At 36.8% G+C, this 26,656-nt stretch overlaps 1 protein-coding gene across 1 annotated transcript; it reads left to right on the top strand.

Annotated features, from left to right (window-relative positions):
• The first annotated feature begins 50 nt into the window (after nt 1-50).
• On the top strand, nt 51-19,537 carry Pdcl2 (phosducin like 2). The gene is given in 5 exon segments (XM_046443983.1): nt 51-177; nt 733-823; nt 7,001-7,144; nt 10,177-10,385; nt 19,386-19,537. Coding segments are annotated over 5 exon segments (723 nt in total).
• Nucleotides 19,538-26,656: the final 7,119 nt, after the last annotated feature.

Genomic DNA, 26,656 nt, shown 5'->3' with positions numbered 1-26,656 from the left:
CAAACACATGTTAAAACGAATGACTATGTCAACAGATTTTCTTTTCTCTTATGTAGGACCCAAATGAAGATACGGAATGGAATGAAATTTTAAGAGATTTTGGCATTCTTCCTCCAAAAGAGGAACCAAAAGATGAAATTGAAGAAATGGTTTTACGTTTACAGAAAGAAGCGATGGGTATGGATATGAAGGGAATAATACAGTGAAGGTGGTGACAATGTATTTCATGAACATAGAAGAGAGGCACTAGAAATAACTTAATATAAACCCCACCCAGGCATTCACAATTAAGATACTGACACCTAAAATGGCTAATTCACATGGAAATCATATGCTGGTTAATAACAGAGCTGAAGCATGCTATTATATAACTTAATGAGACTTTTCCACCACCATATCTCTTTACTTTGTGATTACCTTCTATCCTGATAATTCCTATAGCATATATTATTTGTCAAGAATTCCAGGTACTTGTGGGAGAGTCTAAGTTTATGGGGTCTAACTAATTTTTCCTATTTTTACATGTAACCTATCAGTGCTATGAGCTTTGAGGATGTAAAAAAACCCTTTAATGTAATTTCCACAATGTGTAAACTATTTGGGGGCTGTTTCAGTTGTATTTAAAGGTATTCTTGATCTTCATTTACCTAAGATATTGTTTTTTCTAGATATTGACTGAAAAATAAAAATATTTTTAAACAACTTGATTACCTACCATTTATGTTGTTTTAGTGAAACCATATGAAAAGATGTCTCTTGCACAGTTGAAAGAAGCTGAAGATGAATTTGATGAAGAAGATATGAAAGCTATTGAAGTATATAGGTACAGCGATTCATTTTGTTTACTTATGTATCTTTAAATGAAGAAGAATTATAAGAGCAAAATTAAGAATTTTTGTCCTAATGTAATAAAGTTAATTTTTAATTGTGGTGGCGTACGCCTGTAATCCCAGCAGCTTGGGAGGCTGAGACAGGAGGATCCCAAGTTCAAAGTCAGCCTCAGCAATGGTGAGGCACTAAGCCACTCAGTGAGATCCTATCTCTAAATAAAAAAATAAATAAAATAAAATAAAATAAAAAATAAAAACACAAAATCACAAAATAAGGCTGGAGATGTGGCTTAGTGGTTGAGTGCCCTAAGTTCAATCCCCAGCAACCCACTCACCCAAATTTTAAAACTCTTCCTATAAGATGAAATTAGATCTTTTAAAAATTATTTTGCCTTTGCTTAAATAGAAAATCATCCAGTAACATAGAGTGAAATTTTATCAAGTTATCTATGAATAAATCAGAAAATAGCAATAAAAGGCCAATAAAAAGTAGTCATGATTTGCCTTCCAGAGAGCCTTTGATAGCTAATGAGATGACAGTTGGTAGATGGTCTCCACTTAGATAGCTTTAGAATGGAGGCTAGTTTCCAGAGGGACTAGCTACAACTTTTTTTTTTTTTTTGTATTGGATATTGATCTCAGGGGAACTTAACCATTGTGTCACATCCCCAGACCTTTTTTGAATTTTATTTAGAGACAGGGTCTTGCTGAGTTGCTTAGGGCCTTGCTAAATTTCTGAGGCTGGCTTTGAACTCAAGATCCTCCTGCCTCAGGCTCACAAGCTGCTGGGAGTGTGCCACTGTGCCCCACCTAGAACTTTTTAAAAATTCATTTTGCCAATATTTGCCTTTAATTGGAGATTAAACAGATTAATTTACATCTAAAGTAATTATTGATTAAGGAAGTTCTTACTTAAGCTATTTAACTATCGGTTTTCTATATTTCTTATGTATTTTTTATTTGTTTTGTTGTTGTAGTTGTTTTCTGCTCTAGGGATCAAACCCAGGGCCTTGTGCATGCTAGGCAAGTGCTCTACCACAGAGCTACATTCCCAGTCCTTTTAAGTGCTTTTTGTTCTTCAATTCTTTCTTTACTACTTTGTTTCTACATTTAGCTGATTTTCATTTTATATGCCATTTTAATTTCCTTTTTTTTTTTCTTTTCTTAGTGGTTATCTTGTTTGTTTTTTTGTTTGTTTGTTTTTTGGTGCTGGGGATTGAAACCAGGTCCCTGTGCATGTGCTCTATCCCCAGCCCTTCTTAGTGGTTATCTTAAGGATAGAAAATATCATCCTGTAATGACCTAGTTTAAATAATATCAATTTAAATCCAAAAGACTGCAAATACTTAGACCTTATACCTCTCTATCTCTGTCCCTTTATATTGTTATTGTCATAGACTACATTGTTATATATTGTATATTCATTAACATAGATTCATAATTATTGCTTATGCATTTGCCTTTTATATCATATAGGGGGAAAGGAATTAAAACCCAAAAGTATAGTAATACTTAGTTTTGTATTTTTCTATTTAATTAAATTTACCAATGTTCTCTATCTTCTAAGGCTTTGAATTACTATCTAGCACCCTTTTATTTCAGTTGAAAGGACTCCTTTTGCATATTCTTTAGGACAGGTCTATTAGTAACAACTCCGTTGGCTCTTTTTATTTTAATCTAGGAATTTCTTAATTTCTCCTTTGTTCTCAAAGCATAGTATTTTTTTCCAGATATAGAATTCTTAGTTGACAGTTTTCAGCACTTTAATTAGTCTCCAAACTTTCTAATGAGAAATTGGATGATAGTCTTATTAAGGATCTCTTATATGTAATGACTTACTTCTCTCTTGCTACTTGCAAGAATCTGTCTTTGCCTTTTGACAGTTTGATTATGATGTCATGATGTGTGCTCTTTGAGTTTGTCCTGCTTGGACATCTTGGATTTCTAGTTCCTTGTCTTTACTCAAATTTGGAAAGTTTACAGGCATTATTTCTTCAACTATTTATTAAGTGCCCTTTTCTCTCTCTCTCCTCCTTTTGGGATTCCCACAATGTATGTGTTGGACTGCTTGACAGTATCCCATCGGTCCTTTAGTCTTTGTTTACTTTTTTCATTATTGTTCTTCAGACTTAATGATTGCCATTTTCTTATCTTCAAGTTTATCTTTTTTTTTTTTTTTTTTTTTTTTGCTTGCTCAAATCTAGGAAGCTCTCCAGTATATTTTTTTCATTTCAGTTTATTTTACTTTTTTGGTATGCTTTTCTCACACTACTTTTTGTTGTTGTTGTTCTGGAGATTGAACCCATGGGCACTTTACCACTGAGTCACATCTCCATGTTTGTATTCTGAGATAGGATCTCACTAAGTTGCTGAGGGTCCCTCTAAGGTGCTAAAGTTGGCCTTGAACTTGTGATCCTTTTGCTTTGGCCGTCTCAACTGCTGAGATTATAGGTATGCACCACCATGTCAGGCTACTCACATTGTTTCTGACATGAAATGTATAGGATTTATTTTTCCCAGACTAACCAGTTCCAGATATCAACTGGGTATCTTGAAATTCAATTCAATTCTGACACTTAACAATCAGAGGGCAGACCCCACAATGAGAGATGATTTCATACCCACTAAGGTGTTATAATACAAAGAAGGCAGACAGTAACAGAAGTTGGTGAGGATGTGGAGAAATTAGAAGCTTTGTCATTGCCAGTGAGAATACAAAATTGTGCAGCCACTATGAAAAACATTCTGGAAAATCCTCAAAAGCTTAAACATAGAGCTATCATATGATCCAGCAATTCCACTCCTAGGTGTATGCTCAAGAGAACTGAAAACACAAAACTCATATTCCTAGCAATGTAATTCGCAAGACAAAAAGTAGACACTACTGAGTATTCATGAACTGACAAAAATATAAGCAAAAATGGTATATCTGAATAAGAAATATTACTTGGCCATAAAACAAAATGAAGTATCAGTATCTTCTATAACATGGGTGAACTTTGAAAGCATCATTTCAAGGGAAAGAAACCAGTTACAAAGGCCATATAAACAGAAAGCAGCTTCTTGGATGCCAGGTCTTGGAATGAGCAAAGAGGGAGTAACTGTAAATGGATACATAGTTTATTTTAGAATGTTAAAAGTGTGTTTGGATTAAATAGTAGTGATCATTCCTCAATTTTTTGATCCTTGTCCTATAGTTCTCTTGAGCAGTTGTTTTCCTGGCAATGACTGTGGTCTGGGCTTTTTTCATTAGGAGCTACATCATCTAAAACTCTTTTATGTCTAACCATGTGAATCAGAGATTCAGTGTGAAAGATCAGAGGGACATTTTAGGGATGAGTTGTAGAAATGGATTGTCACTTTCACTCAGGTTCCATTGGGTATAATCCAGTCTGATGATCCTAATCTATTTGCAAAGGAAGCTGGCAAGTGTGGTCTTCCTGTGAGCCCCAGAATAGGAAGCTATAATGATATTGTAGGTTCTAACCAGGCCTCAGGACAAGATAAAGAAATGTAAGATATAATATTCAAAAAAGAAGAGACAAATGCTATTGTATAGGTGATTAGCTGTAAAATAACAAGTGGATCAATTTAGAAGCTCTTAAAGCTTAAAATATGAAGAAAGATCTATATGTAGCCATGGTCATATCTGCAGCATATTTTTGTGGCAAATGCATTAATTTGGCTGCCTTGACATATGTTCCTCTTTCTCATGGCGTGTGTTCCAGTACTGCAGAAGCTAAAAAAAAAAAAAAGAAAAAAGAAAAGAAATTACATTTCTCAGTCTTTGATGCAACATGGATAATGATATGATGTCCACATTCATTGGCTATTTGAAGTAAGAGCTAAATTAAGTGGGGGAAGAAGTCATAGCACACAAAGCTTTCATTTAGCTGGTACTAATCCAGAATTTGCATCATGGTTTTGGAACCATTATTCCGGCAGCAGTTTCTCATCCTCAGATTGTTGCTGGGGAGATGGGTTTCTAGAGACAATAGCTATTACTGCGACTTTCTGAGTCTCAGATTAATTTGACACTAGGGCCAATAATTGGAACAGCAGTTCCAGATTCCCCAGTGTCTGGATTGCAGCAAGGAGCCTTGGCAGACCAGTTTTGCAATGTTCTGGGAGTCATTCCTGGTTGCCCAGCCTAGAGCCTACTCTTCTGTCTTTCCATTAGATTTGCAAAGCACATAATTCCCCAGATTAAGCTCCTTTCTGCTTAAAATAGCCAGAGGGCTTTCTGTTTATGCAACTGAATCCCAACTGATATGATTGTTAGGTGAAAAAATGCAGGCCATTGAACACTGTGACTTCCTGATGGCAAAACTAGCCCAGGTGTTTACCTCTCTCCCCAGCCCAATTCCAAAGAGAAAGAAAGGAGGGGGGGTGGAGAAGAAGGTGAAACAGGGGACAAGGAAGAGAAGCAGTTGTGAATTGTTCCACCGAATAGGGCATGGTGCCATCCTTGGAACAGGAACATTTTGAAATTTCTGAATGATATTAAACCAGCCAGATCAAATTGAGGCAAGTTAGTGAGCGTGATACTAAATCTTCAGTCCCAAAATAGGAGGGTTCCCAAAAGACTTTTGGAGTAAATCCAGGTTATATCATGTCAGCCAGTAGAAGGCAAATGGAAGGGCTTCGATGTGCACACTCTGAGAGGGCCTGGCCCTGCACTATTTGCCTCAGCACTCCCACTTAGCCTTTATTTTGTTTGGATCAGTTGTTATGTAAAGGGAGAGGTTTCACTTGACATGTTTCTAATGTGTGAAAGGCAGAGTGCTTTAAAATGTACCCAGGATTTTGTTTTTATTAGCTGCTTTGAAAGGATAGTTTGTCATTCACAGTTCCCAAGAGGAGGGATCACGCCATGCCACATAGGACCACATGGGAAAGTACCTGAATTGGTCAGGAGTCAGAAGGAGACTTCAATGTGGTTTCTGCAGGTTCAGGACTGGCTAGTTTGAATGGTTTTGGTAGGCTGTGGGCTGTAGGGTTATCTCTAGTTGTCTGGTCCCAGGGCAGGGGCCATGGCTCAGCCGGATAAAGAAGGTGATTGAGCTAGGTACTCTGGACTGGCTGGTTTGCATTTGAAGAACTACTCTCTGGCAGGTGTTTACTTTTTCTTGGAGTTAGCCAGACAATCTCTAGAAGATAGGCAAGGCTCCAGATGACAGCACATCAAGAACACAGAAAATGAGAAAATACAGTTAACACATAGAGAAGGGGAGCGAGAGGAAGTAAATACCCCCAGCAAACCTAAGAGGCTTAGAATCAGTAAATGTTAAGAAACTTTTCTGGTGCAGTGGTACCCGTTTGAAATTCCAACAGCTCCGGAGTCTCAGGCGGGAGAATCACAAGTTCAAGACCAGCCTTAGCAACTTACCAAGTTCCTGTCTCAAAATAAAATAAAAAGGGCTGGGAATGTAGCTCAGTGGTAGAATGCCTCTGGGTGTGATCCCCAGTATCACCACCAAAGATAAAAGAAATTTGGACATGTCAGAAACCACTGGGTTTATTTCATAAATCCAAGCATTCACCAGCTTAATCATCAAAGTATGAAAAATTTGAGATGATTGTTTAACAAAGTTTTATAATGTTCTCTATGGAAGAACAAATACATAAAATTTATTGAATTCTCATTGGGTGCCAGACACTATGCTAAGAAATTTGCATGTGTTATATCATTTAATTCTACAAGAATGGTCATTATTCCCATGTACAGTTAGGGAAACTGAAGTTGAGAAAGATTAAATAACTTGCCCAAGTTCATGCTACTATTTAAATACTGAAACTGGCATAAACCCAGTTTGATCTGACCTCTGAATCATTCTCCTCTACTCCCTCTCCTCTACTTCCTCTTTACCTATAATAAATTTATGCTTAAAACTGATAATAAATATTCACAAAGGCTTTGGACTGGAAAGCAGCTTGGGATGTTACTTAAATGGGTTAATAACAGTACTTATGATAACACAAATTCCCATATAAGAAGAGAGATTGGCTTTATTAGATCATTAATGGTTATCCTATCACTTAAAGTATTTGCTGAAAAAAATAGTAAATATTTGCTATGGACATACATTGTCTTAAATTATTACTGTGTATAAGAATGATTTTAAGAATATAACAATTTTCACATGTAACTAAACTATTTTTTTAATTAGAGAAAAGCGGTTACAGGAATGGAAAGCACTTAAGAAAAAACAAAAATTTGGTGAATTAAGAGAAATTTCTGGAAATCAATATGTGAATGAAGTCACAAATGCAGAAAAAGATGTATGGGTTATAATTCATCTATACAGATCAAGGTAATAGCATTTCAAAATGTGAATGGAGTAATGATTTAATGTCTTTTCAAGACATTGTTCGTTTTAAGGTTCTATAATGGGTATAACCAAGAGTACATAGGAAAAGAAAAATGTGTATGTTTCACATAAATTCATCTATGGAGTCTTTATAATCATGGGATTCAAGGATTAAGCTTAGGTATTTTTAAATATTTTCATTTCTAATTTAAACAACTTGTCACAATTCTTCAGAGAAATAAACTCTCTTTGGTAGTTATTTAAAAAATAACTTTTTATTATTGAAATTTAAAAAAGATACAGAAACAGAGAGAATGTTAAAATGAACAACCCAAATACCCATCACAAAGGTTCAACAATGAATATTGTACCTTTTTTATATCATTGTTTCTATTGTGTAATTTGCTTATGCAGAACCAGTTCAAAGTAAATTGCACACAGCGTTGTGATTTTCCTAAATTCTTCAGCATGTGTCTTCAAAACATAAGGGTGTCTAGTGGAAGAAAATTCCTGTTTCCTCTATCTTAGATTTATTGGCAGGGGCCTACAAATTAAACTCAGGAAGGACAGATTGACAAGAGAAAAAAAAAACTATTAAGGGGAGAGAACTCAGTGAGGAGTTACTCAAAGGGATGTTGAGAACTGAAGTTTATATAGTATCTTAACAAAAGAACAAGTTTTAGAAAAGTGACAAGACAAAGGAAAGGGACTTTGAGCTTCTAGGGGTGGTGTATGTTGTGGGAGACAATTATTTGGGGAAAACTAATGGGAAAGAAGGACTTATTATAGTAAGATTTGCTGTACTGATGGCTCTGGTGCTACTCTGGGCTGATAAAAGCTGGGTTGTCTTCAATGATTAAGAGTCATCCTGCCCTTGACCAAGAGAGTTTTCTTGTATGTATCTTCTTAGTTACATTCAGATCAAAATAATCCTTATGCAAGGCATATTGGGGATGGCATTCTGTGTGCTCCTTCAAGAGCATTCTTCTAGATAACCACAATACCTAAACTTTATTCATGTTTTTTTTCCAACTGACTGCAAAATATCTTTAATAAACACATACAAGGAGCCAATTAAAGATCATGCAGTACATACAGATATTTCATGTCTCTTTAGGCCCTTTTAAATAGAACAATTCTATTGTATTTCCCCATTTCCCTGATATTTAATTTTAAAACGCCCACTTGTATCGATTATAACTTAAATATCCCTAGGCCTCACCAACCTCGTATAGTTAAAAACCGGGAGAGTAGATGTTTCCCTGTTTCTGTCATTGAAACCATTCCAGATACCATGACAGTTGCTCTTACTGTCTTCATCCCGATCTTTGATTAATTTCATCTCTCTTCAGGTTCTTAGAGAAATCTTTGCAAATAATAGCCCTGAAATTACAAAGTTATCATATTTTGATAGGATAACATGCCTGTAAAAGAAAATATTACTTTTGTGTGAGTGTGTGGTGTACTGGAGATTGAACCCAGGGCCTCTTTCATGCTAGGCAGGCACGAGTGAAGGCCACATTGAAGAGTCTAGAACTTATCCTGAAGGCAGTGAGGAACCATTGCCATATTTTCAATGTGGGGGGATGGAAGAATCTCAAGTTTACACAATAAGATTTGAGATTTAGGGTAATCTGACATAGCTTAGATTTAAAAATGAGGGGAATAGAGCAAAGGCCAAAGACAGGAGAAGATAGACATAAAATAAGGAGGTAGAATCAATATTACTGGATTTCCGATTAGACCTTGTAGAAGAAAGGGCAGGCCTGAGTGCCAACCTAATAAAATATTGGAGAAATATCAGAATTTTTTTTTTGGTGGAGTGTAAAGGAGATGAAATTCATTGGCTGTTGATATCAAGATGGTTAGGAGTTCAGTGGATGTATCTGGAATGAGAAGAGAGTCCAGGATATAATCATAAGATACATCTACAGCTGAGGCAAAGAAAGAAGAAGAAAGTCAGATATTAGCAGGAACCTAATGAAAGCGAACCATAGAAGTATATCTATAGGGTATATTCTCTATGCCATGTATTTTTTACTTATGCCAAAAGAAAAGAGTGTTTCAAGAAGGGAGATGAACAAAACATAGAAACAGATGGTTTTATGTTTGTTTCAATCTGGATTGTGACTAGAAGAAAAGAGTGGTTACTAGAAAGAAACAAAGAGTAGAAAGGAAGTTTTTAAAAAACTAAAATTTATTGACTTGACATGTGTATGTAAAATTAGAAAAGTGTCTTTGGAGAAGGAAAGATGAGAAAATAGAAGAGGGAAGCCGAATAACCCACAGAGGAACAGTACCATAGGAAATGAAAGGGGCGTGCACTATAAAGCAAAGGTGATGGAACTAGCCCAGAACAATTTGGTAAAGCTGGAAGAGAGGGAACTAATTGAAGAATGGGTGTAACAGGAGTGAAGTGATTGAGCAGGAAAAATTGAAAGTTTGGGTCATTCTTTCAATCAGTCTTGAATTGCTAACGAGAAATGAAATAACTCTGATGATGGGGACCAGGATGTGGTGTAGAGTGGGACTCCAGGAAGACTAAAGGTTGGAGTGTTGTTAAGGTCCAGAAAGTCAAGAATTTCTTGTCTGAAACAAGGAAGTTTGGAAGTGATAATCTCATTACATGAAGATAAACGCAATATGGTGACAAGAGTTGGGATATCTTTACTTCAACTCTGAACTGCCAACGATTTTGTTGTTGTTGTTTGTTTGTTTGGTTGGTTGGTTTTTCATGTGTCCTACCAACTGAGAACTGGCACTAAGTTGAATGTAGTTTGTCCAACTCAGACATCAGACTCCCATGGTAGCTACTGCATGGCCAGGGTATGGTAATGTTTCCAGTGGAAACCAGAGGACTCTCCATTCCATTCATCTGTGCTAGGTCACAGTAGAGGAAGATGAGGATATACTTTTCTATTAAAAGAAAAACTACGGAAACATTCTTTTTGTCACAAAGATACTTCCTTATTTTATTAGGCTGAAGTGAGTAGTCTGTTTTAAAATATATTGTGTGTGCTATTTCTCTTTTTTAGCATCCCAATGTGTTTATTGGTGAACCAGCATCTTAGTCTTCTAGCAAGAAAGTTTCCAGAAACTAAATTTGTTAAAGCCATCGTGAATAGCTGTATTCAACACTACCATGACAATTGCTTACCAACAATTTTTGTTTATAAAAGTGGTCAGATAGAAGGCAAATTCATTGGAATCGTAGAATGTGGAGGGATAAATCTCAAACTAGAAGGTAATGATGTTATTTTAAAAATTTGTTTTATAAAAATTACAGGTGAAAACTTCCATAGATGAACAAGTATCATGGAAGTTTATTTCCTTAAAACATAAAAGTTATTTTCCCCTTGTTTCTAGTCCCTTCTTGAATGTCTCCCGATTCATTTATCTATAATTATACTCTTATCATAACACTGTTTTTGCTTAAAATCCTTAATTGTTTCCTGTCTAAAATTTAGAATCTTCCCCTTTAGCATCTGAGTCTACCTCTCCAGCCACATTTCTCAGTGCTGCCCAGCTGTACCCTAGCTGCTCTTCAGCCACAACCCCAGACAGCACCTCACTCACTCATGCTATCTTACTTGGTTATATGCTCTTTCCTTTTATCTAAAATTCCCCATCCTTCTTTATTCTTCCTCTCTAAGTGCATGGATCTCCTCATTTCCGTACTCTGTTATGTAATCCTGGACTAATAACTCGTCTTTCACTTCTCTATTCATTTTCTGTAGTGTATATTCTCTATGCCATGTATGTTTTTATCCTGATTTTTGCTGATTTATTCCGAGTCTCATCTCCCTAACAAGTGCAGGGACCACATCTCCAATTATTTTATCATAATACACACCACAGGACTTTATATTTTTATCTTATTTAATGATTTTTATTTCCTAAGGCCATCCTTTTGTTTCATTCATTATTTTTAGAACTGTTTTAACATATATTGTAGAACTAAACATCATCTTATTTCATCCTCATGTTAAAGCCACCTTGAGAGACTGCTTTTAACATTTATTCTTTGACTCTGTCAACCCCTAAAACTAATTTTGGCTATATTAAGACCACAGTAGCTATTGTGAATTGAGCTGCTATAAACATTGACATAGCTGCATTACCATAGAATGCTAATTTTAAGTCTTTGGGGTATAAACCAAGAAGTGGGATAGCAGGGTCAAATGGTAGTTCCATTCCAAGTTTTCTGAGAAATCTCCATACTGCTTTCCATAGTGGTTGTATGCCACAGTCTGGCTGGGCACAAATACCGCAGTCTGGCTGGGCACACAATCACGAGCCACCACACAGCTTGTAGATTCAAACAGCAACTCTTTATTCCCGAACTCACACCAGCCGTCTACAATCACGTTCTGGGGAAATCCACGTTCTCTGCCCAAATCCCCCTCCACTGGGCTTCTATCTCCAAAATATACTGTCTAAATCCCGTGAGAACTCAAGGGGAACTCAGGCAGCAGGATACGCCCTATTCCCAGCAGGAATAATCTTAAACCTTAAACCTGGAACCTAAACTGGGAATGCCCTAAACACGATTATCTTAAAACCGGGAACACCCTAATCTGCCTTGGTCCTTGAGCAAGGTCACCTACATATAATGTCACTGCAACATGTCAGCAACATGGGGTACGCTGGCAAGGAAATTGTCATACCTACTTGGCTAATGGCTCCCAGCAGTTGTACCGATTTTCAGTCCCACCAACAATGTATGAGTGTACCTTTCCCACCCACATCCTTGACATTTATTGTTGTCTGTATTCTTAATGATTGTCATTCTGACAGGAGTGAGATGAAATCTTAGTGTAGTGTTGATTTGCATTTCTCTAATTGCCAGAGATGTTGAAGACTTTTCATATATTTATTGATCGAATGTATTTCTTCTTCTGAGAAGTGTCTGTTCAGTTCCTTAGCCCATTTATTGATTGGGTTATTTGGATTTTTTTGGTGTGAAGTTTTTTGAGTTCTTTATGTATCCCACAGATTAATGCTTTATTGGAGGTGCATGTGGTCAAGATTTTCTCCCAATCTGTGGGCTCTCTCCTCACGTTATTGTTTCCTTTGCTGAGAAGAAACTTTTTAATTTGAATCCATCCCATTCATTGATCCTTGATTTTACTTGTTGCACTTTAGATATCTTGTTGAGGAAGTCAGAACCTAGACCGACTTGGTAAAGATTTGGGCCTACTTTTTCTTCTATTAGGCACAGGGTCTCTGTCCTAGTGCCTAAGTCTTTGATCCACTTTTAGTGTTTTTGTTCAAGGTGAGAGAGAGAGGTTTAATTTCATTTTACTACATATGAATTTCCAGTTTTTCCAGCACCATTTGTTGAATAGGCTATCTTTTCTCCAGTGAATGTTTTGGGCACCTTTGTCTAGTATGAAATAACCATATTTATGTGGGTTTGTCGCTGTGTCCTCTAACCATTGGTCTACATGTCTATTTTGGTGCCAATACCGTGCTGGTTTTGTTACTATAGCTCTGTAGTATAATTTAAGGCTTGGTATTATGGTGCCTCTTGCTTCACATGTCTTGCTAAGAATTGCTTTGGCTATTCTGGGTCTCTTATTTTTCCAAATAAATTTCATGAGTACTTTTCTGTTTCTATGAAGAATGTCATTGGGATTTTAACAGGAATTGCATTAAATCTGTATAATGCTTTTGGTAGTATGGTCATTTTGACAATATTAATTCTACCTATACAGGAGCATGGGAGATCTTTCCATCTTCTGAGGTTTTCTTCAATTTCCTTTTTAGTGTTCTGTAGTTTCCATTGTAGGTCTTTCACCTCTTTTGTTAGATTGATTCTCAGATGTTTTATTTTACTTGAGGCTATTGTGAATGGGATAGTTTTCCTAATGTCTCTTTCAGTGGATTCATCGCTGATGTATAGAAATGTGTTTGATTTATAGGTGTTGATTTTATATCCTGGTAATTTGCTGAATTCATGTATTAGTTCTAGAAGTTTTCTGGTGGGTTTTTTTTTTTTTTGATCTTCTAGATATAGAATCATGTCATAGCAAATAGTGATAGTTTGAATTCTTTTTTACCTATTTGTATTCCTTTAATTTCTTTCTTCTGTTTAATTGCTCTGGCTAGAGTTTCAAGAACGATGTTGAAGTGGTGAAAGAAGACATCCTTGCCTTATTCCAATTTTTAGAGAAAATGTTTTCAATTTTTATCCATTTAGAATGATGTTGGCCTTGGGTTTAGCATATATAGCTTTTACAATGTTGAGGTATCTTCCTAATATCCCTAGTTTTTCTAGTGTTTTGAACATGAAGGTGTGCTATATTTTGTCAAATGCTTTTTCTGCATTTATTGAGATGATCATGTGATTCTTGTTTTTAAGTCTATTAATATGATGAATAACGTTTATTGATTTCCGTATGTCAAACCAACCCTGGGATGAATGCCACTTGATCATGGTACACTTTTTTATATGTTTTTGTGTTTGATTTGCCAGAAATTTATTGAGAATTTTTTTTTGAGAGAGAGAGAGAGAGAGAGAGAGAGAGAGAGAGAGAATTTTTTAATATTTATTTTTTAGTTTTCGGCAGACACAACATCTTTGTTTGTATGTGGTGCTGAGGATCAAACCCGGGCCGCACGCATGCCAGGCGAGCGTGCTACCGCTTGAGCCACATCCCCAGCCCAATATTGAGAATTTTTGCATTGATGTTCATCAGGGATATTAGTCTGAAGTTTTCTTTCCTTGATGTGTCTTTTGTCTGGTTTTGGTATCAGGGTGACATTAGCTTCATGGAATGAGTTTGGAAGGATTCCCTCCTTTTCCATATTCATGGAATATTTTGGGCAGTATTACTATTAATTATTCTTTGAAGTCTTGTAGAACTTGGCTGAGAATCCATCTTGTCCTGGGCTTTTCTTGGTTGGTAGGCTCTTGATGGTATCTTCTATTACACTACTTGTAATTGATCTGCTTAAGTTGTATATGACCTCATTCAGTTTGGGTAGATCATATATCTCTAGAAATTTGTTGATGTCGTCTATATTTTCTGTTTTACTGGAATATAAATTTTCAAAATAGTTTCTAATTATCTTCTGTATTTCAGATATGTCCATTGTGACATTTCCTTCTTCATCATGTATTTTAGTAATTTGAATTTTCTATCTTTTTCTTTTCATTAGCATGGACAGGGTTTTATCTATTTTATTTATTTTTTCAAAGAACCAACTTTTTGTTTTGTTGGATTTTTCAGTTAGTTTTTCAATTGTTTCTTTTGTTTTGATTTCATTAATTTCAGCTCTGATTTTAATTATTTCCTGCTTTCTACTGCTTTTGGTGTTGATTTGTCCTTTTTCTAGGGCTTTCGGATATAGTGTTAGGTCATTTATTTGTTGACTTTTTATTCTTTTAATGAATGCACTCAGTACAATAAACTTTCCTGTTAGTACTGCCTTCATAGTGTCCCAGAAATTTTAATGTTGTATCAGTGTTCTCATTTACCTCTGAGATTTTTTTTTCATCCTTGATTTCTTCTACCATCCATTCAATAGGGTATTATTTAGTCTTCATTTATTAGAGTAGCTTCTAGTTTTTACTTCATCATTGATTTCTAATTTCATTCAATTGTGATCTGATAGAATGCAAGGTTTTAAGGTATTTTCTCTGTTTTTTTTTTTAACTAAGAGTTGCTTTGGGCATAAGATATGGTCTATTTTAGAGAAGGAGCCATGTGCTGCTGAGAAGAAAGTGTATTTGCTTGTTGATGGATAAAATATTCTATATATGTCTGTTAAGTTTAAATTATTGATTGTATTGTTTAGTTCTATAATTTCTTTATTGAGTTTTTGTTTGGAAGATCTGTCCAGTGGTGAGAGAGGTGTGTCACCCAGTATTATTCTGTTGTGGTCTGTTTGATTCTTAAAATTGAGAAGGATTTGTTTGATGTTTGTAGATGCTCCATTGTTTGGGGCATAAATATTTGTAATCGTAATGTCTTGCTGTTATATACCTCCCTTTAAGAAGTATAAAATGTCTTCTTTGTCTCTTCTGGTTAACTTTGGCTTGAAGTCTACTTTATCTAAGATGAGGATAGAAACCACTGCTTGTTTATGCAATCCATATGCGTGATATGTTTTTTTTTTTTTTTCCCATCCTTTCACCTTCAGCCCATTAGGTGAGTCTCTCGAAGGCCACATATTGTTGGGTCTTTCTTTTTAATCCAATCTGCCAGTCTATGTCTTTTGATTGATGACTTTAGGCCATTAACATTAAAGGTTATTATTGAGATATGATTTGTATTCCCTGTCATTTTGACTTATTTCTGGTTTTAAATTTGACTTAGTTTCTCATTTGGTTCAATGTCCCTTTAGTGTAGGTCCTCCCTTTGCTGGTTTTCACTTTTTTTTTTTTCAGTTCATCCCCATGGAATATTTTGTTGAGAATATTCTGTAGTGTAGGCTTTTTAGTTGTGAATTCTTTTACTTTTTGTTTATCATGGAAGGTTTTAATTTCATCTTCAAATCTAAAACTTAATTTTGCTGTATATAAAATTCTTGGTTGGCATCCATTTTCTTTCAGAGCATGAAATATATTATTCCAGAACCTCCTAGCTTTGAGGGTCTGGGTTGAGAAATCCATTGAGATTCAGACTGGTTTCCCCCTGTATGTAATTTGATTTTTTTCTCTTGTGGCTTTAAGATTTTATATTTATTCTATATGTTATTCATTCTCATTATAATGTGTCTTGGTGTGGGTCTGCTGTAATTTTCTACATTGGGGTCCTGTAAGCCTCTTGTATTTGATTTTCCACTCCATTCTTTAGGTTTGGGGGATCTTCTGCTATTATATCATTGAAAATATTGTGCATTCCTTTGGTTCGTATCTCTGCTCCTTCATCTATTCTGATAACTCTTAAATTTAGTCTTTTCATGATATCCCATAATTCTTGGATGTTCTGTTCATGGTTTTTTATCATCTCTTCATGGTCATCTCTATTTCAAGATTATATATTTTGTCTTCATTGTGTGAGGTTCTGTCTTCCAAGTGGTCTAGTCTGTTGGTGATGCTTTCCATTAAATTTATAATTTGGTTTATTGACTCCTTCATTTTGAGGATTTCTGCTTTTTTTCCACAATCTCTAACTCCTTATTGAAGTGGTCTTTCACTTTCTGTATTTTTCTTAGATTTCACTCCTTATACTATCTTTTAATTCCCAGATAAGTTTAACTATATACATTCTTAACTCCTTCTTGGACATTTCTTCAACTGTGATATCTATGGCTTCTGTCATTGGAGCATCTAAGTTTGTTTGGGGCATTTTATTCCCTTGTTTTTTCATGTTGTTTGCATGTTTTCCCATCTAGCAGTAGAGATCTAAAGCAGCACAAATTCTACCCTGTAGACCTATAGTATCCCTGAAGGTTTCCAGCACCTCACCTTTAATGGTGAGACCAATATCAACAGCACCCAGTATAAACAATATATAGCCTTAAACCGAATAGCTCTCACTAAGTCATCTATTGCTTTCTTGCATTAAGCCAAAATGATGAGTTCAATAACTATCTATAGTATAAAGAGAAAATTTGCTAAAATGATTTCTATTTCAAATGGTGGGCGAGAGAACAGAAGTAGCATGGTATGCAGTGTTTGCAAGGGAGGAAGAAAAAGCTAGAAGCAAAGATTCATAGGAAGAGTGGAAGAGGAGTTAACACAAATTGGCTGTTGGTTGGGGAAAAGCTGGAAAGAGAAACCAAGAAAACAGAAAAATGATAGGAAGCATATAAACAAAGGGAAAAAATTAAAGATATAAAAACAGAATAAAAATGCAAAACACCATTCATATATCATTGTCCTCCATACATTGATGCATAAAAAATACCCTGATCCAAATATGGTAAAGAAAATAGAAAAATAAAATAAAATAAATCTTGCTGGAAAGTTAACTATCTCTGTCAGCATTCAAAAGTTTCTCAGCCTCTCTCTAATATCTCTTTGGATTACCAGGCCCAGACCTGCCCTCACAGACCCAGTCACTACCCTATCTGGGCTTCAGATACCTCAGGCTTGGCCACAGTGTAGTTCCAAGATCTAAATGCTGCTCCTACTTGCAGAGAAACCACCAGGGATACACTCATGCAAAGGAGAAAACCTGAGATGCACAGGAAGATAGGGGCCACCAGCACTCCCAGCAGGAAGACCTCAGGTGCCTCCAAACATGCAGGCACCCCCACACTGGACCTGCAAGTCCTGGCTGAGTCCCCAGACAGGTGCTGTTGTGATGGTATGCCTCCTAGCATCCTGGCCCCAGGCCCTGGTCAGTGCCCCAAGATGGTTGCAGCCATGTGCAACCAAACCAAAGTCTTCCCTGCAGCAGTCCTCTAGGAGGTGGTAGCAGTAGTAGTGGTGATGGTTGGTGCCAGCAGGCAGTGGGTCAGCAGCAATGGTATTGCAACAGTGTCTGCAGTGGCGGTTGCACCTGTGGCTGTGTGGGCAGCCTCACCCAGGCGATCTGGGGCGGGGTGGAGGGCAGCAGCAGCATGAATGGGGGGCAGTGGTGTCTACAGTGGCAGCAGTGAGTGGCTGCAGTCATGTGGGCAGCAGCACCCAGAAAGAAGACCTCCAGGCTTTGGCAGTAGCAGTGTGGGTGGCAGTGGACTGGAAAAGAGACTTCTGGGTGTCAGCAGCAGTGACCTTAGAGGTAGCATCGGAGGTAGTGCTGGAGTGCCCAGAGAAAAGAACTCTGGCATGGCAGCAGTGGTGTCTGCGGCAGCCCTAAAGCCATTTTTAAGGGCTCTGCCTTCATCATCTAGTCACCTCCCAAAGGCCACCTCCTGATACCATTATCCTGAGGTTCTGATTTCAACAAGTGAATTTTGGGGGTATATTGACATTCTAAATCATAGTAATCTGACTATTCTAGGTACCTCATATACTTGGAATTGTATATTTGTTTTCTTGTGACTGTCCTACACTTTGTATGTCTTCAAGGTTCTTCATGTTGTAGCATGTATTAGAATTTCCTTCCTTTTTAAGGTTAAATAATATCACATTTTGTTCATACATTCATCAGTAAATAGACATCTTTGGGCTATTGGGAGTATATTGTGAATAATGCTGTTCTGAACATGAGTGTACTAATATCCATTGGAGTCCCTTTCTTCATTCTTCTGGGTATATACCCAAAAGTGGAATTTCCAGATCATATATAACTGCCACACTCTTTTCTATAGTGGCTGCACCATTTTACACTACCAAACTGTGCACAGGGGGTCCAATTTCTCCACATCCTTGCCAACACTTTGTTCGTTGTTTTGATAATAGTCATCCAAATGGGTGTGAAGTGTTTTAATGTTTCCTATATCTTTTTTCGGGGGGAGGTACTGGGGCTTGAACTCAGGGGCACTCGACCACTGAGCCACATTCCCAGCCCTATTTTGTATTTTATTAGAGACAGGGTCTCACTGAGTTGCTTAGTGCCTCACTAAATTGCTGAAGCTGGCTTTGAACTCATGATCCTCCTGCCTCTGCCTCCCAAGCCACTGGGATTATAGGTATGTGCCACCTTAGCCTGGGCTCCTGTACCATTTTTAACAGCTTAAAAATGCTTGGGTTAGTTTCTGAAGTCTCCTCTATGCGCTAAGTCTTTTTGTCTATCCCTAGATTAATATAGCACTGTGTAATTACTGTAGCTTTATAATAATCTAATTATCTCTAGGAATACTTTGAGAATTTCATATAATTTAGAATTAGTCAAATTCAGTGAAAAATACTGTGGAATATTTATTAAAATCATTTATAGATTGTTAGAGAGGTGACATTCTATTAACAGTGAGTGTGGTCATTCATGAATGAGATATGTCTTGTAATTCAGATTTTGACTTTGCTGGTCATCCCTATTGTTTTTGCTTTTCTATTTTTTCTAAGTATTATCTTCATCATGTTCAGTTTTCCTCAGGTTTACTTCATTGTTCTTCTCATCATAGCTTTTCAGTTTGAATTTTTAAACTTATTTATTTTCAGCCATTTTAAAAGTAAACATTTTAACCATACTTTCTTCCTTTAAGTAAAATATAACTTTGCTGTATCCAATGTGTATTCTGATTTTGTAACACTTTCACTATAATACAGTTTTAAATATATACTCTTTGCACATTAATATTATTAGTCAATTTTTATTTTCTATAGATCAGAAATTCTTCTTTTCATTTTTCCAAGATTTCCATCCAAGTCTAATGATGTTTTTTTTTTTTTTTTTTATTGTAGAACTTGAATGGAAGCTAGCAGAAGTTGGAGCAATACAGACTGAGTTAGAAGAAAACCCCAAGAAAGTCATTGAAGATATGATGGTATCTTCAATTAGAAACACTTCTATTTATGACAGTGATAGTTCCAACAGTGATAATGATACCAAATAGAAATATTTAATAAATTGCTTTAAAGTATATGTATACCGAATGCTTTATTTACTCCTGCCTTTATAATGAGAGATTAGAGAATGTATATATTTATTTTCATTTTTTTTATGTTAGAACTATAGCTTATATGTCACTTCAAAAATTTTCTGGTATTTTAGAATATTCATTCTTTCTGACAAATAAGAATTTCTACTAACCCCTTGGTATTTTCCCATGGGTTATTCTTTTTCTGACCCCTGTTGGGAAAAAAAAAAAAAAACAAAGATTACAAATTCTTGTGTTGCCTATTCACTTCCAAAGCGACCTATGAAAAAATTAAGAAATTTCATTTAGCTGGGTGTGGTGACACAGGCCTGTAATCCCAGTGGCTTAGGAAGCTGAGGCAGGAGGATCATGAGTTCAAAGCCAGCCTCAGCAACAGCAAGGTGCTAAGCAACTCAGTGAGACCCTGTCTCTAAATAAAATACAAAAAATAGGGCTGGATGTGGCTCACTGGTTGAGTGCCCCTGAGTTCAATCCAGGTCAAGAAAGAAAGAAATTTCATTTAAGTCAGTCAACATATTTTTAAATCTATTATTTATGGGCCCTGGGTAACGATTCTTAAATTTATAATTATATGCTTTTTCTATGAAATCTCTTACCTATTTAAAAAATAAACCACTGAATAGGATAATGCAATTTAAGTCCTCTGAAAAGTATGTAAAAAACATCCCCACTTATTATTGCTTTGAATAGTTCTGCTATTAAGTTAGAAAATTACTAAAATTCTTGCTAATAATTAAACTTAGAGCAGTACTATGACATGTAAGTTTCTAAATCCTGAGATGGGGAGGTGAGAAGAATGTATTGTGGGACTAATCTGTGTTTTAATAGTAATCACAGAAGAAAACATCATAAGTAAATAGTATTAGGACATGGAAGAAGACCAGCACAATGTCTTATCTTGGTGTAATAATGAATATCACTTCCAAAATATCACTCACAAACTTATTATGTTTGTGAGAGAATGTAGACTACCAAAACTACTTTTTTCAAAAAAAATAAATTGTCATTGGACACAACATCTTTGTTTTATTTATTTATTTTTATGTGGTGCTGAGGATTGAACCCAGGGCCTTGCACCCGCTAGGTGAGTGCTCTACTGCTGAGCCACAACCATAGCCCCTAGACTACCAAAACTTCTTAAAACTGATGGATAAATTCATATTCATGATAAAACAGTGGTAGAAATGAAAGGAAGAGGCATATTATTATAAAGTTACATTGTAATTCTAATGCCACCTAATACATATAAATATGAACATTATATTCTCTTCCAGTTGAAACAGGTGCAAAATGCCTCCTTAAATGTAATAAAGATTCTTTAAGTTAAAATTAACAGGAAAGCGGAAATAAAAAGTGCATATTTCCCTCTTAACTAAGATCCACCAAGCAGAAGTTTTTTATCCACAAGGTTTTAAAGACCTTAACATTTGTAAAAATCTTGAAATTATAGGATGTCAGGACTGGTTGCTATTCCAGCCCTGCTCTTCTGCCATATGCACACGTACATTCTTCTAGCAAGGATTCATGCCTACCAACATAGCTTACTGCTACTTCCATACACTTCTTCATTGACACATTCTCATTAAAGTAGGATATAAATATTTGTCAGGATGTGGGGAAAATAGATCTCCATTGTATTAAACAAATTTTTATTTGAATCAGTAGAGACTTAAGAGGTTTAAATGGCCAATAATATTCAACCATTTTTGACCTACAGAAGTGGGTATTTCATATTTTTCAGTCTAATATTTTTATCTATTCTTGCCAACTGTTCTACTGAAACTCCTGTCTAGACTTTATAGTGCCTTGTGTGTCAAGTGTGGTCCTAGCTAGAATGAGCCCAGGGAACTTGTTAGAAATGCACAATCTCTGGTCCTGTCTCTTAGAAACTTGAGTCAGAATCTTCATTTTAATGAAATCCCCAGGTGACTGGCATGTATGTTAAACTTTAAGAAGTACCAGGCAGAAAATCCCTTAAATTCAGTTTGAACATGTTCTTTAAGTCTTTGCGCACACTCTAGATTATTAAGTCCATTCAGTTTGAAAGTCCAATCTCAGTTATAAGCCAAACATTCTCTGGCTGAATTTATGACTCAAGGAACTCTGAAGATGAAAAGAATTTTTTTTGTTGTTGTTATTTGTTTCTTCTGGTACCTGGGATGGAATGCCAGGTACTTAACCACTGAGCCACACCCCCAGCCCTTTGTTATATATACATATGCTGTAGAGGAACAGAATATCTTATTTACTTATTTATTTTTTATTTTTTTTATGTGATGCTGAGGATTGAACCCAATGCTTCATATGTGCCAGGCAAGAGTTCTACCACTGAGCTACAACCCCAGCCCCCTTTGTTATATTTTATGTAGAGACAGGTCTCCCTAAGTTGCTTAGGGCCTTGCTAAGTTGCTGGAGCTGGTTTTGAACTCATGATCCTCCTGCTTCAGTCTTCTGAGCAGCTGGGATGACAGGCATTTGCCACTACACCTGGCTAAGAACTGTTTTTAATCAGTTCTCTTTTCTTCCCCCCTCATGCTGAGAACTGGGAAGGAGAAAAAGGATAAATATACAATCCATATTGCAAATGCTCACTCTTCCATGAATTGTACATTGAGTTCTCCATGGATCAAAATTGGCCCTGTCTCTTCTAATCTTTTTGCTTTCTCCCCCAATGGTGTACATAGCTTCTTGCTGCTGGAATTTCCTTTCCCCATAAATGTCAAGATGGTTCAAACCTATACAGCACTTTCTACATGGTATCAGTTGATCCTTGAGAAATTTACATATCCTTCTCTTGCCCTTCGGTGGAAGTGCAGATTGTTTTACTTTAGCCCACTCCCTGGTCAGCCATTTCTCTCTAAGTCTTTCTTCCCATGTTCAGGTAAATATAGGGCAATATCCACCAATGTGCTAGTGGATGAGATACCAGTTTCCTGTCTACAATTGCCTCCAGTTTCTCTAGCAAATTCTTTTGGAAACTTTTTCACTTAAGTTGGTGTGGGATGGGGCATAAAAAGGAAAAGCCACAATACTTACCAGAATCCTATGAAGACACAGTTTCAGTGATTTGAAGTTCCCCTCTTCCCAAGCATTGTGCTTATATGGTTGAGAGCGTGGAGTTGGAAGTTTTGGCTATGATAGGTTTAGTTTTACTTTGGACTTTACTCAGCATCTTATACAGGTGTAAGTTATTTTATAGTATTACATATTCTTGTGGGTGCTCAAATATTCAGTTGTCAGTGCAGTATTATTGTTACATCAAATTTCGCTGATTTCAGTTTACCTCTCCTTTTTATTTAAAAAATTTTTTTTACCTCTCCTTTCATATGCATTACTAAGGCTACCTTTTTTTTAAAAAATAAAAAAATTTTATAGTTGTAGATGGACAGCATGCCTTTGTTATGTTTATGTGGTGCTAAGGATGGAACCCAGTGCCTCATACCCTCATATGTGCTAGCAAGCGCTCTGCCACTGAGCCATAGTCCCAGCCCAAGGCTACCTCTTGACAACAGTCTGCCCACAATCATAATTTGGAATACAAAGATGATTCTAAAAAGTATGTTTACATATCATTTCATTCATTCAATTATTTATTACCTCAGGCATTGGAATGGATGCTGCATATATAGTAGTTAACAAAACAAATAGTTCTTTTCCTACTTATCAAGTGGTAATAGGAATGATAGTTAATATATAAGAAAACAAGTATTAAATACATGTAATTTAAAAAAAGTATTATGGGGTAAATAGTGGACACAATAAAAGAGATTTTCTGTGGGTACTGAATAGGGAGGTGGGAGATCTACTTTAACAGTAGTTGTATCTTTGAGATATAAATGGTGAGGAGCCAGCCATGAGATAAGGTGGGGTGGTAGGTCAGGCAATGGAATGACAGGTACTAAAGCCTGGGAGCAGAGAGATTAGTAAGGAATTAAAAAGAAGTTTCTGGGTGGGTGTTACAGAAAAGGGAGAAAATTATAGGATATGAGATTGGAGAACTAGGCAGGGACCAGATCCAAATGGTATAATGGTCACGATTACAGTCTGGATGAAATGGGAAATGAATGATAAAAGGATATTAAAAAGAAACATAATGTCATTCCACTTATATATTCAAAGTAACATTATTTTTAAAAAAATATTTATTTTGGGGGGCTGGGGATGTGGCTTAAGTGCATGTGTGAGGCACTGGGTTCGATTCTCAGCACCACATAAAAATAAATAAAGATATTGTGTCCAACTAAAACTAAAAAATAAATATACAAAATATTTTTTAGTTTTAGTTGGACACAGTATCTTTCTTTATTTTTATGAGGTTCTGAGGATGGAACCCAGGGCCTTGAACATGCCAGGCAAGCGCTCTACTGCTGAGCCACAATCTCAGCTCCAAAAGCAAATTCTTGTTGCTTGGTAGAGAACAAATTGAAGGGGGTATCTATGATATCTGAAATGCCTAAGAAGAGACATCAAGTAGGTCATTGGACATATGTGTATGGAACCCAAAGGAGAAGTGTAGGCTGGAGTTAAAAAGTTGTGAGTCATTTTAAACTTCCTAGGGTTCCAACAATAAATTGTAAAGATCTACAACCACCATCTTCAACACCCAAGAGATAATTCTCTGAAATGTTTATTCTCACAACTTACAGATAAGAACCCTGACACTCAGAGGAATTACTTGCTCAGTGTCCCTCAGCTTAGGAAGTTTTAGTCAGGATTTAAGCCTAAACTTTGACTATGAAGTCCACAATATCTTCTACTTCCCTATATTTTAATGGGACTAGAAAGAATATGAGTAATTGACTAAACCATACATTAAAAAGAAATTACTTTTGTTTTCTATTATGCATATCTTAAGCTTCTTATTTTCCAATTCACTCTAAATGGTGCTGGTAGCACTAGGAATGTCATTGACAGGACGGATGAGAGAGGTACTATAAAAGAATAGACACAATTTGTGACTGATGGAACATAGGAGATAGAGGAAGAATCTGAGCAAAGGAGATAAGGGAATTATAGAAAAAAATCATTGATTAAAAAAAATGGTGAACACTTTAATGGATTTCTTATGTGCCAGGTATCATTATACACGCCCCCCCCCCCAATCTTCTTCCAATTATCTCATGAGATGGACTTATTATCCTCATTTTACAGATGAAGAAATTAAAGAATAACAGGGAAGTTGAAAAGAGTTGGAAATGATTAGTTTAAGTGATAGCAAGGCATACATGGAGTGACAGAATATCTGAATTATGCAAAAAATTGTGTTTAGGCTGGAGGACATTAATTTAGGATCTATGAAACCATGAGACAGTATTTTTGTTTAATGGAAACAGGAGTGGGGAAGTTGGAAAAACCATTAGGAATAACTTTTTTCTGGGAAAGAATATGGGGAGAAAGGAGTTTTGAACTGAACTATGGGAAATATATGAGCATTGGCAGAGGACTGAGCAGAAAAATGAGATTATCAACAGGTCTTGTAAATAATTAAACACAGAATATGAAAAGGGGAGGAGTCAGATGAACATAGTTTGATTCTGGTGACTAAGAGGACAATGAAGCCACTCAAAAGGGCAAAGGTATTTTTGAAATATGTATACTAGAGGATGTGAAATATGAAAAGTGATCACTGTCTTCAGGATAAAATCCAAACATCAGACCCTAGAAACATTTAAATTCTCTTGTCTGGCTGCAACCTATTTCATCAGTATTATTCTCTTGCTACCTAACAGTATTAGGACTCTTAATTGCGGGTGACAGAAAACTTGTCATGGTTCTAGCAATAAAACACATCCAAGAATTTATTATTTTAATTGAAATTTCCAGAGCAACCTAGTTTACAATGGTTTCCGTGACATCAAACATGACTTTAGGCCAAATATCCATCTTTGAATCTGCACCACCCCCGCCCCCGCCCCAGGGTACTTTCTCATTAATCATGCATGAAAAGCTGGCTCCAGTCCTCCATTCTTCCAGATTCAGATCCACTGGAAAAGAGGTAACATCCAAGATCAACTCAAATATACTTTCCCCCTGATGTCCTTTCCAGACCATATGGACTGGGTAGAGGGAGGATATTTCTCCAAATGAAATTATCAGAATGGGAGTGAATGCGGAACAAACAGAAACGTCTATTAAAATTCCTTCTACTAAATGGAGTAATTAATAAATCATGCTTTTCCACTTCCCAAAGAAAAATGCTCAGGTGAAAGATCAGGGATCTGGATTAAGTTCTTCAACTCTGATGTTCTTTTTTCACTTGGACCAATTGTATTTCAAGCATCAGGGGAAGTAATTTCACCTCTTTCCCCAGGTAAGCTTTAAATATTCACACGCTGTTCTAACCAAAAAAAAAAAAAAAAAACAAAAAACAAAAAAACAGAGCAAATTATGATCCTGGTCCATCCTCTTTGCGTGTCCACCTCCCCATCCCTGCACCCACGTCTTCCATTACACTGTCACTTGGTTTTCACTAAAAGGCCAGCGGGGAAACTGCAAATGAGCAAATACATCCAGACCTCTTGCCCCACTGCTGCGGCTGAAGGTGCAGGTCGTGTCTCCCCAGCCCAACCACCAGCCAGTAAGAAGCACTCGAAGACGCGCGCCTCCAGGGTCACTGGTGGTCCAGGAATCTTCGCAACCTCCAGGAGAGGAAACCAGAGTGCTGAGGCGTGTCCATCCAACACTGGAAAAGCCTAGCCTGGACTCAGCAAAGCTCTGCTTTTCAAGGAAGAGAGCATCCCCTTTCTGGCCTCTGGATCTCTTACCCGTCAGGAAGCTATTTCTTCACCTCCTTGCCCAGCATCCATGGTGAAAGCCAAAGAAGCCCAGACCTACCGCTAAAGCTCCCTGGTCCCGCCTCCCAGGCTTTCCATAACCGGTGCCCTCCCGGGAGGCTCAGGGAAGGGGGCGCCGGGAGATCCCGGTTTCCTTCGGCGACCGCAGAGCGCGTACACTCACGGCCCGAGGGAGCGGGAGTCTCGGGCGCCCGGGATTCCCTGGCGCAGCTCCGCGCTGTCTAACGGGGCAAGTCGCATGCGCACCGAGACGCGCCGGGGAAAGCGAGCGCGAGGGGAG

The sequence above is a fragment of the Marmota monax genome, unplaced genomic scaffold (genome assembly GCF_021218885.2).
Source record: "Marmota monax isolate L192 unplaced genomic scaffold, Marmota_monax_Labrador192_F-V1.1 WCK01_AAM20220418_F8-fsc00025, whole genome shotgun sequence".
NCBI classification, from domain to species: Eukaryota; Metazoa; Chordata; class Mammalia; order Rodentia; family Sciuridae; genus Marmota; species Marmota monax.
Note: the sequence above shows the minus strand (reverse complement) of the source record. Positions and strands in the feature narration are given on the sequence as shown.